Source organism: Pangasianodon hypophthalmus, chromosome 1 (genome assembly GCF_027358585.1).
Source record: "Pangasianodon hypophthalmus isolate fPanHyp1 chromosome 1, fPanHyp1.pri, whole genome shotgun sequence".
NCBI lineage: Eukaryota > Metazoa > Chordata > Actinopteri > Siluriformes > Pangasiidae > Pangasianodon > Pangasianodon hypophthalmus.
In genome coordinates this window covers 24,172,353-24,187,025 of record NC_069710.1, presented here as the reverse complement: position 1 = coordinate 24,187,025, position 14,673 = coordinate 24,172,353, and the positions used below count along the sequence as shown (strand labels likewise).

Genomic DNA, 14,673 nt, shown 5'->3' with positions numbered 1-14,673 from the left:
TAATACACACACACACACACACGCACACACACACACACACACATCCTCTTGTGATTTCTTTAACCCCACCTGCTTTACAGGTCTGCTGAGATTGGAGGAGCTGGTGCGGCGTTTTCTCATCTCCAGGGAAACGCTGTCTGTCAGAATGCTGGATGATGACCTCGATCCCACATCCTTACTCAAAGAGATCCGTGATGATAAAATAGCTACGATCATCATCGATGCTAATGCTTCTGTGTCATACCTGATTCTGAAAAAGGTATATACACACACACACACACACACACACACACTTGTATGCTTGTCTTACTATCCTTGTGAGGACATAATTATTAATGTAGTTAATTAATACTATGCCATCACATAAACTTAATCTTAACCTTAAGCTCAGTAACAAAAAGGAAACCCTTTGGCTCTTTCATTTCTTTAAATAAAAGCTGCAGTTATTGTGCACAAGGCAGTTTTCCTCGTCGGAGCCAGGCAAATTTGGGCAAAAGATATAAAAACATATCATGACATCTTTTAATGTTTTAACAGATTTAATTGCAAACTGATCCGAAGCATATGATTAAAATTTTGTGCTTAATCTTTAAAATTGTAAAATGTTAACATTTTACAGATTTTAATTTTTAATTTGATTTTAATAGCTTTTAAATGTAGACATTATGTAAATAATCAAACCCTTTTTTAATGCAAAACTATTGTTTTGATGGCATTTTGAGAGCTAACCTATATCATGATATGTATCCTGTATTGTAAAAATGCCTTCAAGAATTATCATCATAATGCCCACCCCTAACACACACACACACACACAAACACACACACTTAGCTTACTTGACAAAATGATAAGGGTTTGAGTTGCACCGCACGCATTGAGTTGTCCCTTGGTGGCTGTAGTAGTGAAAACTAATGCATTTAAATGGAGCTTGGTGACGGCTTTCTTTTGTTCCTATCAGTCATTCTCTCCCTCTCTTTCTCTCTCTCTCCTTTTTGATTTACACCTACTGTAATTCAGCTCTCTTCACTTTAAATGTACCTGTACTGTGGTTGATTTTAAGAACACTGAATATGTACTGTACAACCTGCTGATGAAACAGTTCTCTCCATTTTCACCTTCCTCATTGTGTGTATATACTTCTACACTCTAATCTCTTCTTCTCTTTTCCTTTCTAGGCATCTGAGTTGGGGATGACATCAGCATTTTACAAGTACATTCTCACCACCATGGTAAGAAAGATTTGTATTTTTTGTTGTTTGCACTTTATCAACCTAATTTTGTCTCTGAAATGGGTCTGGTATCCCCTTGATTATGTTTTGCATTCTGAGTGAACGCAAATATTTATTTATTTATTTATTTATTTATTTATTTAGTTGAATTTGTATAAAGCTCTTATTTACAACAGTGGCAGATTACAGAAATAGAAATAGAAGATATAAAACAGACAAAAGAAATTTAAAAAATTGAAGTAAAATTTAAGTGGTTCGTAATTAAAATGGACAGTAGGGCATGTAGGCAATTTTGTTATGGCTGTGTGTGTATGTGTGTGTGTGTGTGTGTGTGTGTATAGGACTTTCCTTTGCTGTGGTTGGATGATGTGGTTGATGAGCACTCCAACATTGTGGGCTTCTCTATGTTCAACACCACTCACCCATTTTACCTGGAGTTTATCCGGAGCCTCAACCTGTCCTGGAGAGAAGGCTGTGACCTTAACCCATACCCAGGACCAGCAGTGAGACACACACACACACACACACACATGCTAATTAAAGCTATGGTTACACCAAAATCTAACCCTAACCTTAACCTCAGTAACTGAAATGAAAGCTTTTGACTGTTTTAGTTTTATAACGTTGCGGTTAATAAACAATGCAGTTTCTGTAAAAAAAAAAGCACATGTAGACCAGTCAAATGTCAAAACCTTCAGCTATTCCTATCCTTATGGGGACATTTGGTCCCTATCAAGATATAGAAATATTCACACACACATTTTGCTACTCTCTATGTGCTGTGTCTAGCTGTCTTCAGCTTTGCTGTTCGATGCCGTCCATGTGGTGGCAAGTGCCGTACAGGAGCTGAACAGAAGTCAGGAAATCGGAGTGAAACCCTTAAGCTGCTCCTCCCCACAGATCTGGCAACATGGGACCAGCCTTATGAACTACCTGCGCATGGTCAGTGTGTGTGCAGATTTCCATTAGCCATGTTTTTTTTGCAACTGAGGAATTTCAGGAGCATTTCCACCAGAACAATCACAGCCAGTTTTAGTTCTCAGGCTGTAGTTCCAGGAAACCTTTTAGTTTGTGCTGCAGAGTAGGCAATTTCAAAAAACTAACCAAATAGTGAGTGTGTATTTTGTACAATCCTCTAGCAGCATTTAAAAGCAGTGTTATATTTGGTGTCCCGTAAGTGCAAAACACATTAACAAAGAGTAAATCAGAAAATGAAATGGCAAATTCAGAAATACATTAACATGAACTCAATATTAACTATTAAAAGGAATGAAAAATTGCACATTTTCAGTCTCTTATTAAAATGATTTTAATGTGAAGTTACTTATGTTATTATAGTGAGGAGTAGTTCTTTCTTCTGAATAACATGGCATCCTTAAGCAGGTTTTCAGCATTCCCATACTCATATTACTGCCATGCAAAAGTGCCAGCATACCTAAAATAACATTATATGAATGCCCTTGATAAAAATAAGCATGAATAAAGGTGTCAGTATATTTTCTTCTATTGTAAACATTCCCTGGCTCTCTGTTTTCAATGGTCTCCCAGACTGACGTGTGCTGTAGCCAATCAGCAACGAGAATGAGATGTTCAGTAGGGACCTAGCCTTTGTATATTGAGTCAGTGATGTGTTTCTGTGTTTGTTGTTGTGTTTTCACATTTGTTGTTGCGTTTGTTAATGTATTTTGCACTTACGGGCCACCATAGTTATGGCATTTTAAAACTACATTTGTGCTGATGTAATTTGTAACTAAGCAAAAACAATGAAGAACAGTTTCAATCTAAACCGTGTTCAATGTGTTGCTGTGTTTTTGCTGTTTGCTCAAATGATGTGTCTGCTTCATAATTCGCATCACTTCTGGTATTTTAGATAACGGTCCCTTCAGTACAGTGGAAACACAAACTAGTAACTGTTCTGCAAACGTAAATGTGCCTGTAGTTTATAAATAGCTGGTTGTTTTTCCTCTTTCCATAGGCCTATGTTGGCTAAATCATTTCTCTGGAGGCCCAGATCTTCCACATTTTTGTTTTCTCACAGCTCGCAACATGCCTGAAACCAGAAATCAATAACACACAATACCTGCTACAGGTGGTATTTGAAGCTGGGAGAGAAAAAATGCAGACCATCTCAGGGTTACTGATGATCTCAGTTTTTATCTTTCAGGCTTATTCTTTCTCTGTGCTCTCAGGTGGAGTATGATGGTTTAACAGGCCGCGTTGAGTTTAACAGCAAAGGCCAGAGAACCAACTACACCCTGCATATCCTGGAGAAACATAAATCAGGCCACAAACAGGTAACACACATTCACATTCGGATTTCTTCTCCATATACAGTTTTTATTTTAGATAATGGTTTGTAATGAGTCTTCCTTTCTGTCTGTGTGTTAGATTGGTATTTGGTATTCTAACAACACCCTGGTCATGAACTCCACCAGTCTGGACATCAATGTCTCTGAAACTTTGGCCAACAAGACCCTCATCGTCACCACCATACTGGTGAGGTCTTACAGCACCACATGCACTAAATGCACCATGTAGTGGCCATTTTCTGAAGTATATGCTGCAACAAGGTTCTTGCATCTAACTCACTGTGTGTGTGTGTGTGTGTGTGTGTGTATAAACACAGGAGAACCCATATGTGATGAGGAAAGCAAATTATCAGGAACTGGAGGGGAATGAGCAGTATGAAGGCTTCTGTGTGGACATGCTGAAGGAATTGGCAGACATTCTGAAGTTCACCTATCGAATCAAACTAGTAGATGACGGTCTGTACGGTGCTCCAGAACCCAACGGTTCGTGGACTGGCATGGTGGGAGAGCTTATCAACAGAGTAAGTATACACACACACACACACACACACACACATTTAATTTATCTTGATGTATCTTACTTATTTTTTTTAATGCCTCGCTTCACACTACTGACATTTTCTCTGTTCTCTCCCTATTTTCTCCCTATCTGGAACAGAAGGCGGATTTAGCTGTAGCTGCTTTCACCATCACCTCTGAAAGAGAGAAAGTCATCGATTTCTCCAAACCTTTCATGACCCTGGGCATCAGTATTCTTTACCGAGTTCATATAGTAAGTTATATAAAGATTTATGTGCCCACAATCACACACAGTCTCTGAGACTCTCGATTTGACTTGGCTGTTTCTGTAGTGGTTTGGCCTATGATAAATATTCCCTCTACTGGTGAGAAAAAGCAAAGCCATAAATAGACATATTCCTCTGAAGCAGGCATGTTGATGTAGTATTTGGAAAAATATAAATGAGTGCTATATAAATGAAGCTTGTTCGGATTTTCAGCATAAACCTCATTTACGTAGCACTATTTTAAAATTTAAAAAAAATTTTTTTAGGGCTTTATAAGAAAAGTGCTACAATTAATTAATATAATACATTTTCAATTAGAAAAATAGTATATATGCATCATTATCCTGATCTGGGTCACAGTGGATCTGTAGCCCAGCTGATATGAACCAAAATCAGCAGTCATAAAGGCTTATTCCAACATGCACCAGTTGGCTGCTATAAAGTGGGTGCCATTTTTGCTGACACAAGGCTGTATTATGATACTTCCATTAGACTGGTATGACTTCTTAAAGTCACTTAACGTAATTTTGTTTTTATATACTGGTTTATTGTTGCCAATGTGTCTCATTAGTCAGCAGTGTCTTATAAGTTTCTTACACTTGAGATGTTTCATAATTGATCAGCATGTAAAACATCAAAATCAAGCACACTTTAATTAAGGATAAGAGCAAATATGCAAATATACAAAATCACAGAGCTTCACTGTGTATGCAGCATACATAGTCGATGCTGATGTTACCATGTACATGGCAGGGCATAGGAGATGTTCAGAGAATCTTTTGGTTCTTTGTTTAATTTTCAAATGACCCTCATTTGGCAAGCTCACATGTTACATCATCATGATTATTTGCCAGGCAAAAAGTTTTGATGCCTGGAGTTTTTAATGATTTATTGCACTTTATTACTGCCACAGAATGATACAGGATAGTAATTAAATAAGGAATCCTCAATCTTAGAGGAACTTATTAACTGGTTGCATTCAGATTCCTAATGGGACTCTAAATGAGTGTGTTATTAAAGGCAGGCGCACATGGAGGGTAAATGTATTAAGCCTATGGATAAAAGATAAATAAGCTGTAAAACATAAATGTGTTGTGCTGCAATCAGTGTTATTTGACTCAAGTCATCAACATTGACAAAAGCAGCCTTTATGACTGCTAATGCCTGTTTGAAGAACCATTTATAACTGTTTATACAGGTTATGATATAGGTATATATATGTCAGGTTTGTAATGAAAAGCTTATGTAGGTGTCATTTAAGCTTATGAATCCTGCTTTACCAGTAAACTGAACAATGCCTAGCTGTGATGTATGTGTATGTATGATGTTTTTTATTTGTACTATTTTTTAAATGTATCTTTCCCTTGTTTCTCCCTTTTAGGGTCGAAAGCCAGGCTATTTCTCATTCTTAGATCCTTTCTCTCCGGCCGTTTGGCTTTTCATGCTGTTGGCCTACCTGGCTGTCAGCTGTGTGCTTTTTCTCGCTGCTAGGTATAGACAGACACACACACCTACTCACGCCCACACTTGCTTACACAGACCCCAACTCATAATCAGAGATAGTTGTTTATGTGTTTTGTAACCTCCCGTTTTCAGTATTGTGTGGCAAGTCTCAGAGCTGAGCATTACTATATTTAATATTATAACTGTAAATATGCTACAGGATTCTACACATAACCATAAAACACTCCTGATCAGTTGCTACTCTATGAACCACAATCAGTCAATCACAAGTCTCAGCCTCAGACACTCCACCTTACATTTATTGCACATTTAACTGGCCACAACTAACTGAATATATCTATCACACAAAATTAATGGTCTGTGGCTAGTTATTTGCAATGTCAATCAAATGCTCTCATCCTGTAAATACAGGGAGCCAAATTGAGTGATGGAAAAAACTGCCAGACTGTAGCTCTATTTTAAGCATTGTGTTTACTGATGGATGGCTTGTAGGCAAAAAAAAGGGACTGCATATTCACATATAGGTCAGACTCTGTGTATTTCTCTGTGTGCATTATAGGTTAAGCCCCTATGAGTGGTATAACCCTCACCCATGCTTGCGGGAACGCCGGGACCTGCTGGAGAACCAGTACACACTAGGGAACAGTCTGTGGTTTCCAGTAGGAGGCTTCATGCAGCAGGGCTCAGAAATCATGCCTAAAGCTCTGTCTACACGCTGTGTTAGCGGAGTCTGGTTAGTGTGTGTGTGTGTGTGTGTGTGTGTGTGTGTGTGTGTGTGTGTGTGCATGTGTATGTGTGTGTTGGTGACTGCAACAGCATTTGTTGTTTAATTAATTTCTTTCCAATCAATGTTTCAGTGTATTTAAGGTTAAATGTTATAAATGTTAATTATAATAATATAGTTAGGTCATAATAAATAATCAATAAAGGTCAAAATTGTTTTGCTTTCTAATAGTTCATTCCTTCATATATACTTTTTTCTGTCTCTCTGTCTCTTTTCCTCTCAGGTGGGCATTCACTCTGATCATCATCTCCTCGTATACAGCCAATCTGGCTGCATTTCTGACAGTGCAGAGGATGGAGGTCCCCATCGAGTCACCCGATGACCTGGCAGACCAAACCAACATTCAGTATGGCACTATACATGGTGGGAGTACCATGACCTTCTTCATGGTACGAGCCATATGATTCTCAAACACACTCGCTCTTTTTATACAAGTAACCATGTGCACACGCTCTCCTTGCTGTCCGTATGGTAGGAGTGTGTCAGACCATGTTTCTGTTTGAGTTGGCATATGCTGGTGTTTGAAGGACTGTTGTATTTTGTTTGCTCATTTGAGTCACTCTTGGCTTGGTGTGTGTTGTAACAGGTCTTGTTTGCTCGTGTAAGGCCTTGACATTCTGTGTGTGTTTGTGTTGTTGTCTCTGATTGTGTATGATACAGAATTTCTGTATAAACTATATTTGTACCCAGATGATTGGTTGTGGTTTGGCCTAACTGCAAACCCAGCTGGGATTCAATGCTTGGCATTTAGATAAAGAAACTTTTTATTTCATTTGGAACAGCTCAGTTCGATCTAATTTCATACAGTGAAATTCTGTTCAGTGACTACTTCAGCCAACACATACATGTGTAAACAAGCTGGAAACGAACTGATTCCAGTATCTGTTCGAAAGTCTACATCCTTACCACACAGTGGGCCTCAATTATCAAGCTGGATATGAATTTACTCAGAAATCATTGACAGGAGTACGAAAATCAGTATTTATTAAAATCCAGTTAGTTCACAAGCATGTTTATAGTAGACTAACTAATGTGAACCTCAATTAATAGGCTTTAAATCATTTAATTGGCATTACAAATTTATAATAAAATTATATAATTACACACACAAATTTACTGAACCTTTTGTGAAATCCAGTCAGTTCATATTAATGAGTTGAAAGAATGCAATCCAAACCAAATCCATAAAATAATTAACTATTAAATTAACAGATAAGACTACCCATTTAATTAGGACAAAATAAATGGTGCCCTATAAAAGGAGGACATAGTCTGCATGCTGAAATAGCGTTACTGCAAGAATTAACTCACACTGAAGGTGCTTTTTTGCCATTTAGTTTTCATTTTGTTGTCTCTGTGAGCTTTTTAGGAATTTTTGAGTCAAATCAGATGTGCCATGAAAGCTTGGCGAGTGATTGAATTTTATCAGCGTATGATGAAAATCAGAGTTACCAGCTTTTGCAAATCTGGTGGCAGTCCTGTGAAAACATTTTGACACAACTTTACAGTGTGTGTGAAACTTCACTCCTCATTTCTCCTTTCCTCTTCACAAGGACAAAAAAGGTGTTGTTAAAAAAGTTCCCATGTATCATGTATCAACCAGCTAAGGGACTGTTTCCGAAAGTGCAGAGTTGCTGGAACAGGGACAATGACAAATGTCCGTCTCAGTTACTCTTCATCTCTGTCTCCGTTCCAGAACTCGCGCTACCAGACGTACCAGCGCATGTGGAACTACATGTACTCCAAGCAGCCCAGTGTGTTCGTGAAGAGCACGGAGGAAGGCATTGCCCGTGTCCTGAACTCCAAATACGCCTTTCTTCTGGAGAGCACTATGAATGAGTACCACCGCAGTCTCAACTGCAATCTCACACAGATCGGGGGCCTGCTAGACACCAAGGGCTATGGCATTGGCATGCCTCTAGGTGAGAGAGAGAGAAACACTGTAGGGACATATTCAGTGAAGTTAATTTGGAGGTTAATAGAGCTGTTTGTTAACTATTTGTGCAGGAAGCACTGATGTTAAGACAGTTTGTAGCACAAATCAAGATACTGGAGGAATGAGTTCTTAATAATACTTTGAAAAGGTTCATCCCAGTGGTTATTCAACTCATGATACCATTAACTGCAATTACCATGAGCACTAAGCCTTGAAAATTTATAGTTTCATCACATCATGCTGGCATTACAATAATATATTTTTAACAAAATAAATAAACATGATGTAACCAAAAGTATTGGAACAGCAAGGCCTAGTCTATTGTTTTTGCTATACATTTGGGTTTGAGATCAAAAGATGAAAATGAGACAATAGTTCAGAATTTCAGCTTTCATTTCCTGATATTTACATTTAGATGTGTTAAACAACTTAGAACATGGCACCTTTGGTGGCAGACCAACAAATTTTAGGTGAGCAAAAGTATTGGAACAGATAGTCTTAAAGTAAATAACACTTAATATTTGGTTGCATATCCCTTGCTTGCAATAACTGCATCAAGCCATTGACTCACTGACATCACCAAACTGTTGCATTCTTCTTTTGTGATGCTTTTCCAGGCTTGTACCTCAGCTTCTTTCAGTTGTTGTTTGTTTTGGGGGGGGGTTTCTCCCTTCAGTCTCCTCTTCAGGCGGTGAAATCCATGCTCAATTGGGTTACGACCTGGTGATTAACTTGGCCAGTCTAAAACTTTCCACTTGTTTCCCCTGAGGAAGTCTACTGTTGTGTTGGCAGTATGTCTTTGGCCATTTTCTTGCTGCATGATGAAGTTCCTCCCAAGTAGATGCATTTCTCTGTAAATTGGCAGACAGAATGTTTCTGTAGACATCTGAATTCACTGTATCTTGTGGTATGGCCTCTATATTTCTGCTTTAGAAATCTTCTTCAAATGGTAGATACCTTCGCCCCTGCCCTGTGGAGATTGTTGATGATGTCACTGACTGTTGTTTTTGGGTTTTTCTTCACAGCTCTCACAATGTTTCTGTCACCAACTGCTGTTGTTTTACTTTGCTGACCTGTTCCATGTGTGGTTGTTATTACACCAGTGGTTTCTTTCTTTTTCAAGACATTCCAAATTATTGTATTGGCTATGTGCCAAATTATTGTATTGCTTGTGCAATGGTGATTTTCCCACTTTTCCCAGCTTCAAAATGACTTGCTTTTCTCCCATAGACAGCTCTCTGTATTTATTTCACATTTCTTATAATCAATAACAGAGTGTAGTTTCATTATTTTGCTTGAAGAATTTAGCTTTCTATCTTCAAGCAAACCCTCGAATGATGTTAAAATAGGGTTTGGCTATCTGCTATCTATCACAGTGGCCAGTGTATTTTTTATGCCATGTGTTGTGTGCATAGAAACATCTTATTTCTGAGTCAGAGGAGATAAACAGAGTTGAGTGGAATCTCGGAATCATCATCTCAGAATTCCAACAAAATAACACACGCACATACACACACACACACACACACACAAAGTCACAAAATGTATTTGTAAGACCAGATGAATTTCACTTTGCACAGGTGACAATATTGCTGCTCCTTGCAACCCTGGGTAACAGCATCCAAACCAATCCACTATTCACATTCATAAATACACTGAGACAAAGATAGAAACATGCCAAGATGGCCAGGGCTTGAAAAACAAAACAAACAATACTATATTTCTATCTGTCTCAGGAATGTGTTTTGTATGTCATATTGCCATCACTCTCTATCACACACTCTCCCTGTTTTTCTCAGGCTCTCCCTTTAGGGATGAGATCAGTCTGGCTGTTCTGCAGCTGCAGGAGAATAACAGGCTGGAAATTTTGAAGAGAAGGTGGTGGGAGGGAGGGCAGTGCCCCAAAGAGGAGGATCACAGAGCTAAAGGTATGACTATTCTCACATTTAATCTATCTATCAGGAAATATCTTTGCTAAATGTCAATATGTTTCTGTATAATTCATTCAGGTCTCGGCTCTAAGCATAACAGGGATAAATAACGTGTGTGCATGCTGGTGTGTTGATTCAAATAAACACTATCTGTGCATTTTTCTGGGTCCGGTCAACATTTCTGTTGTGTGTAAGAAAGGATGGGTATGTTTAATAAAGTGAGTGTGTCTTTGTGTGTTGCAGGTCTGGGAATGGAGAATATTGGTGGGATCTTTGTGGTATTGATCTGTGGATTGATCATTGCCGTGTTTGTGGCAGTGATGGAGTTTGTGTGGTCCACACGGCGCTCTGCTGAAACAGATGAGGTATGATGTGTGTACGGTACTTGTATGTACGGTACTTGTCAGTGTGTGGCATAATGGGCAGGTTATAAGGTTGGCAGTGTGTACAGTACTACACTCTTTAAAACATTCTTTGCGTAGTTGCAAAGAAAACCTTACAGAAGACCTTTAAGGAGTCCACTAGGTATAACCTTTTATAGGGTAGGAATCCCTAGGCACCTAACAATTTGAATCTATTTCGATTCAGTATGCAAAGTTGTGATTATAAAACAATTCTTTATACACATTTTTGCTTACAGTACGTCATGATTTTTTTTTACTTGTAATGTCATATTTTACTTTTATTCACAAAACATACAGTACGTCTATCAAAACAAATTCTGGGACAGCTAACCCCTGTGTTGCTTCCTTAAAATGTGTTTGAATAAAATCACATATTGTTAGACTATGCATGAAATTAAATATAAAAAAAGAAGTATGTTTCTTAAATGTGCTAATACTGTATATGTACAGTAAAGAACATCTAACCTTCAGCTTTAAATTTAAAGACAGTGTTTTCTCCAGAAGGAAGCATGTATTTGACCAAAGCCTACATTAGCTGTTTTTTGTGCAGTTAATAGGCTGATAGACTTTTATTAACCTTCATGCATTTGCTTTCCCACCGTTCTCTCTTTCACAGGTGTCTGTGTGTCAGGAGATGTTGAGCGAGTTTCGGAATGCCGTGTCATGTAAGAAGAGCTCTCGTTTGCGCCGGCGTCGGCCTCTATCAAGCTCTTTAGCCCTGCGCCACCCGGCCCGCCTCAGCCTGGGGGCCTCGCGTCCCCTGCGCCTGGTCAGAGAGATGCGCCTCAGCAATGGCAAGCTCTACAGTGGCGCTGGGCCCTTAACAGGTGGCTCCGGAGGTGCAGGAGGCCCCTCAGAGCTTGGTCCTGGACCTCAGCGTCTCTTAGAGGAGCCTCTCGGGGCCAAGAGCACACCGGCAGGGCCTCTGGGCCCCCCTGCAGTGACTGTGCCTCTGCCACGAGGCTGCACTCATGTACGAATTTGCCAGGAGTGCCGGCGCATACAGAGCCTACGCACAACCTCGTGCTCCCGCATCCCTCCATCCTCGGCACCGCTGCCTCGCCTAGCTCCGCCCCCGCCTCGCTCCTCCTCCAACACAGACAGCGAGGGGGGTGGCGGGCCTAGCCCACGCCGGAGAGGCCACTCCCCTCCTCCGAGAGCCTGTGCACTCCCGCCCCCTCAGAGCACCACAAATACAGACCTACTGGGAGGCCAGGACTGAGAGAATGAGAGGGAGAGAGACAGAGACAGAGGGAGGAGATCAGGAATGGACAGATTGGGGACAAACTGTTCTGTGAGGACAGTTCGACATGTGGATCAGGATGACAAAATGTAGAAGAGGGACTTGAATGTTTTCACTGGAGTCTGGTCCTCCCACTTCCTCCTCTGTGTTTTGTCATGTCTGGAATTGCTATTTTAGATGTATGGAAATCATAGACGTATCACATAAAGAGAAACTAAATGGTGGTCTCTTTTCATACTGCAGTGACATTGGAAGCTGAGGATGAATGAGTAGTGCAGAGATACTTCACCTCCCCTGAACTGCAGCTCCCTGGCACAAAGACTCCCTCGAACTGAACTTTCTGGCTTCTCCTAAATGAGAGCACACACCATCAAAAGAGGATGTTTCATCTATGTTAAATGTACTACAATCTGAAAAAATGAAGGGACACTCCAAATAGACTGATCCATTCTCACAGTTGTTTTCCTTACTAGGTTTATTATTATTAATGTTGTTATTTTTATTTACTGTCTACCTTGTTTAATTCCCCAGGCTTACCTTTGCCAGGTTAAAAATGAAAAAGTAAAGAACTACAGGTATTTTATAAATTATGGACCATTATGAAGATGGATTAATTGTATGTTAAGGCCTGAATACACTCAGGAGACATGAAGAGCTATTCCTTTGTTATTATTTCAACAGCATACTGACGTTTATGCACAAGGGTCAACAGTTCAGTTTGAGAAGGATGCAAAGGTAAACACTGATACTGTTTATCAGCGCAGTAGAGCCAGTAGATTTGTTGTATGGTTCTGGTAGAGGAGCTTGACTATTCAGTTAATTGTTTTTTTGTGTGTTTTATACTTGAAGTGATAGAACATGGTTTCACCCAAAAACACAATTGTACCTACACCTCAACTGGAGTGAATTGTGTTTTTTTTTTCTTGGAATCTTTATGGGGAATCTTGATTGCAGGTTAAGCTGATTTTGCCAAATGTGTATTACAGATCAATGCAAAGTTAAGAGTACTGGTACATTTGTTTCTTAATTTGGTAACCTCTTCCTTTTGACCTTATGTGATCTTTTTACAACTTTATCATTTTGGTCTCTTTTTTTCTTAATTCATCTCTTAATTTACATGCTCTTGCTATAAGCTGACCCTCTTAACCTCTTAAGGGAAGCAAGCAAACTGCTAAAGAGAGCAGAAATATTTCTTAACCAAGAAATGTTCATGCCAGAAGTCCTTAGTAGCATCTAAAACTTATTTTAAACACAGTGGTAGTGCAAAGAAAAAAATGTCATTAATTACTGCTTTATTGGATATGATATTGGGATAAAGTGTATTACTTTACTCATATAATCTTACTAGAGTCATTGCAAAATCGGACAGGATGTAAGCTTAGTGTATTCAGGCCTTTAGAGATAAAATGACCAGCTACCTTATAGGTGACTTTGTAAATATACAGTTACTGGCTGTAGTCCATAGTTTGTCAGGCTTTCTCTACTTGTCCATCAATGAAAAGGTGCAAGGTTCACTGACATGGAATGTGGCTTGAGTGAGTATTGTGATGGTATAATGATATACACTAAGTAATTGTATACTTCCAAAGTGACCTATAATGTGGATCTACCTGATAAAATGGCCAATGCATGTAGGTATAAGCGAACAAACTAGTGACTGAGTGTATTGGACCACTGTTGTATAAGCAGCAAACATGATAGACATGATAGTCATAGCTGGTCGGCTGGTTGTCATATCTCCTACTGCCAGATGCTGGCATTTCAAATAACAAAAAAGTAGTTGCCTCAGCTGTTATAATTTAATCTCTACAGACATGCATATATTTTTCCCTGTCATCATAACATTAAATTTAATGTGTAATGGTTAATGGCAGGTTAAGGATAGTACAGAAACCATACATTCCTAAAGTGATCCAAGGGGAATCGAACCATTCTATGTTTTAAATTTCTCTGCTCTATGTTCTTTTTTCAAATTTCTACTACTGTGCAATGGTTTATCAAACGATGGTCATGAATATTAATATGATTATATTGTTGTTATTATAAGTACTTCTACTGAAGTGGAGGAGTCATTTGGGTTGTATATGAGGGGGTCAAAGTTTAAGCGTAGGGATGAGGGTCTGCTACTGAGTGACCACCTGATGTTAAAGCTATAGACAAACAGATTTCTTTGGAATAAAGAATACATCAATCAGTCTTTAATGATATTGGGTTTTGTGTGTGTGCTTGAAAGTGATTCTGAGGATTTGGGTCTGAATTTACATCAAGATATCTATAGGCAAGATTTGTTTTTCTCACAGATTATTTGTGACTATTTTCTTGAGTCATGAGTTTCAGGCAATGCAGTGGGCAATACTTTAAATTCTAAATAATTTCATAATGAAAGCAAGATGTACAAAACTCACTGTATATTATATATTTTTAGTATTCAAGGGGTTTCTGATGCCTGCTCTTCTCACTGGACTGAACAACACCAGCTGAGAACAGGATGTTGTTGCTAGGAGACAGAGGCTGTCCATTCTTCATTCACTCTCTACTGACAGTATTTCCAGTTTCCTCACAGGTTATCTTAGCAAGTGATCTGCTT

At 39.0% G+C, this 14,673-nt stretch overlaps 1 protein-coding gene across 1 annotated transcript in view; it reads left to right on the top strand.

Annotated features, from left to right (window-relative positions):
* grik5 (glutamate receptor, ionotropic, kainate 5) overlaps positions 1 to 14,288 on the top strand; it is a 68,771-nt gene extending 54,483 nt beyond the window's left edge. Inside the window, exons 7-21 of the mRNA XM_026939928.3 lie at positions 81 to 259; positions 1,177 to 1,230; positions 1,572 to 1,733; positions 2,020 to 2,172; positions 3,420 to 3,524; positions 3,619 to 3,726; positions 3,857 to 4,060; positions 4,198 to 4,311; positions 5,706 to 5,815; positions 6,348 to 6,521; positions 6,796 to 6,961; positions 8,269 to 8,494; positions 10,308 to 10,436; positions 10,683 to 10,804; positions 11,460 to 14,288. Coding sequence (XP_026795729.1) covers positions 81 to 259; positions 1,177 to 1,230; positions 1,572 to 1,733; positions 2,020 to 2,172; positions 3,420 to 3,524; positions 3,619 to 3,726; positions 3,857 to 4,060; positions 4,198 to 4,311; positions 5,706 to 5,815; positions 6,348 to 6,521; positions 6,796 to 6,961; positions 8,269 to 8,494; positions 10,308 to 10,436; positions 10,683 to 10,804; positions 11,460 to 12,065 — 2,612 coding nt within the window. The 3' untranslated portion in view covers positions 12,066 to 14,288. The remainder of the gene's footprint in view (positions 1 to 80; positions 260 to 1,176; positions 1,231 to 1,571; positions 1,734 to 2,019; positions 2,173 to 3,419; positions 3,525 to 3,618; positions 3,727 to 3,856; positions 4,061 to 4,197; positions 4,312 to 5,705; positions 5,816 to 6,347; positions 6,522 to 6,795; positions 6,962 to 8,268; positions 8,495 to 10,307; positions 10,437 to 10,682; positions 10,805 to 11,459) is intronic.
* The last annotated feature ends 385 nt before the right edge of the window (positions 14,289 to 14,673 follow it).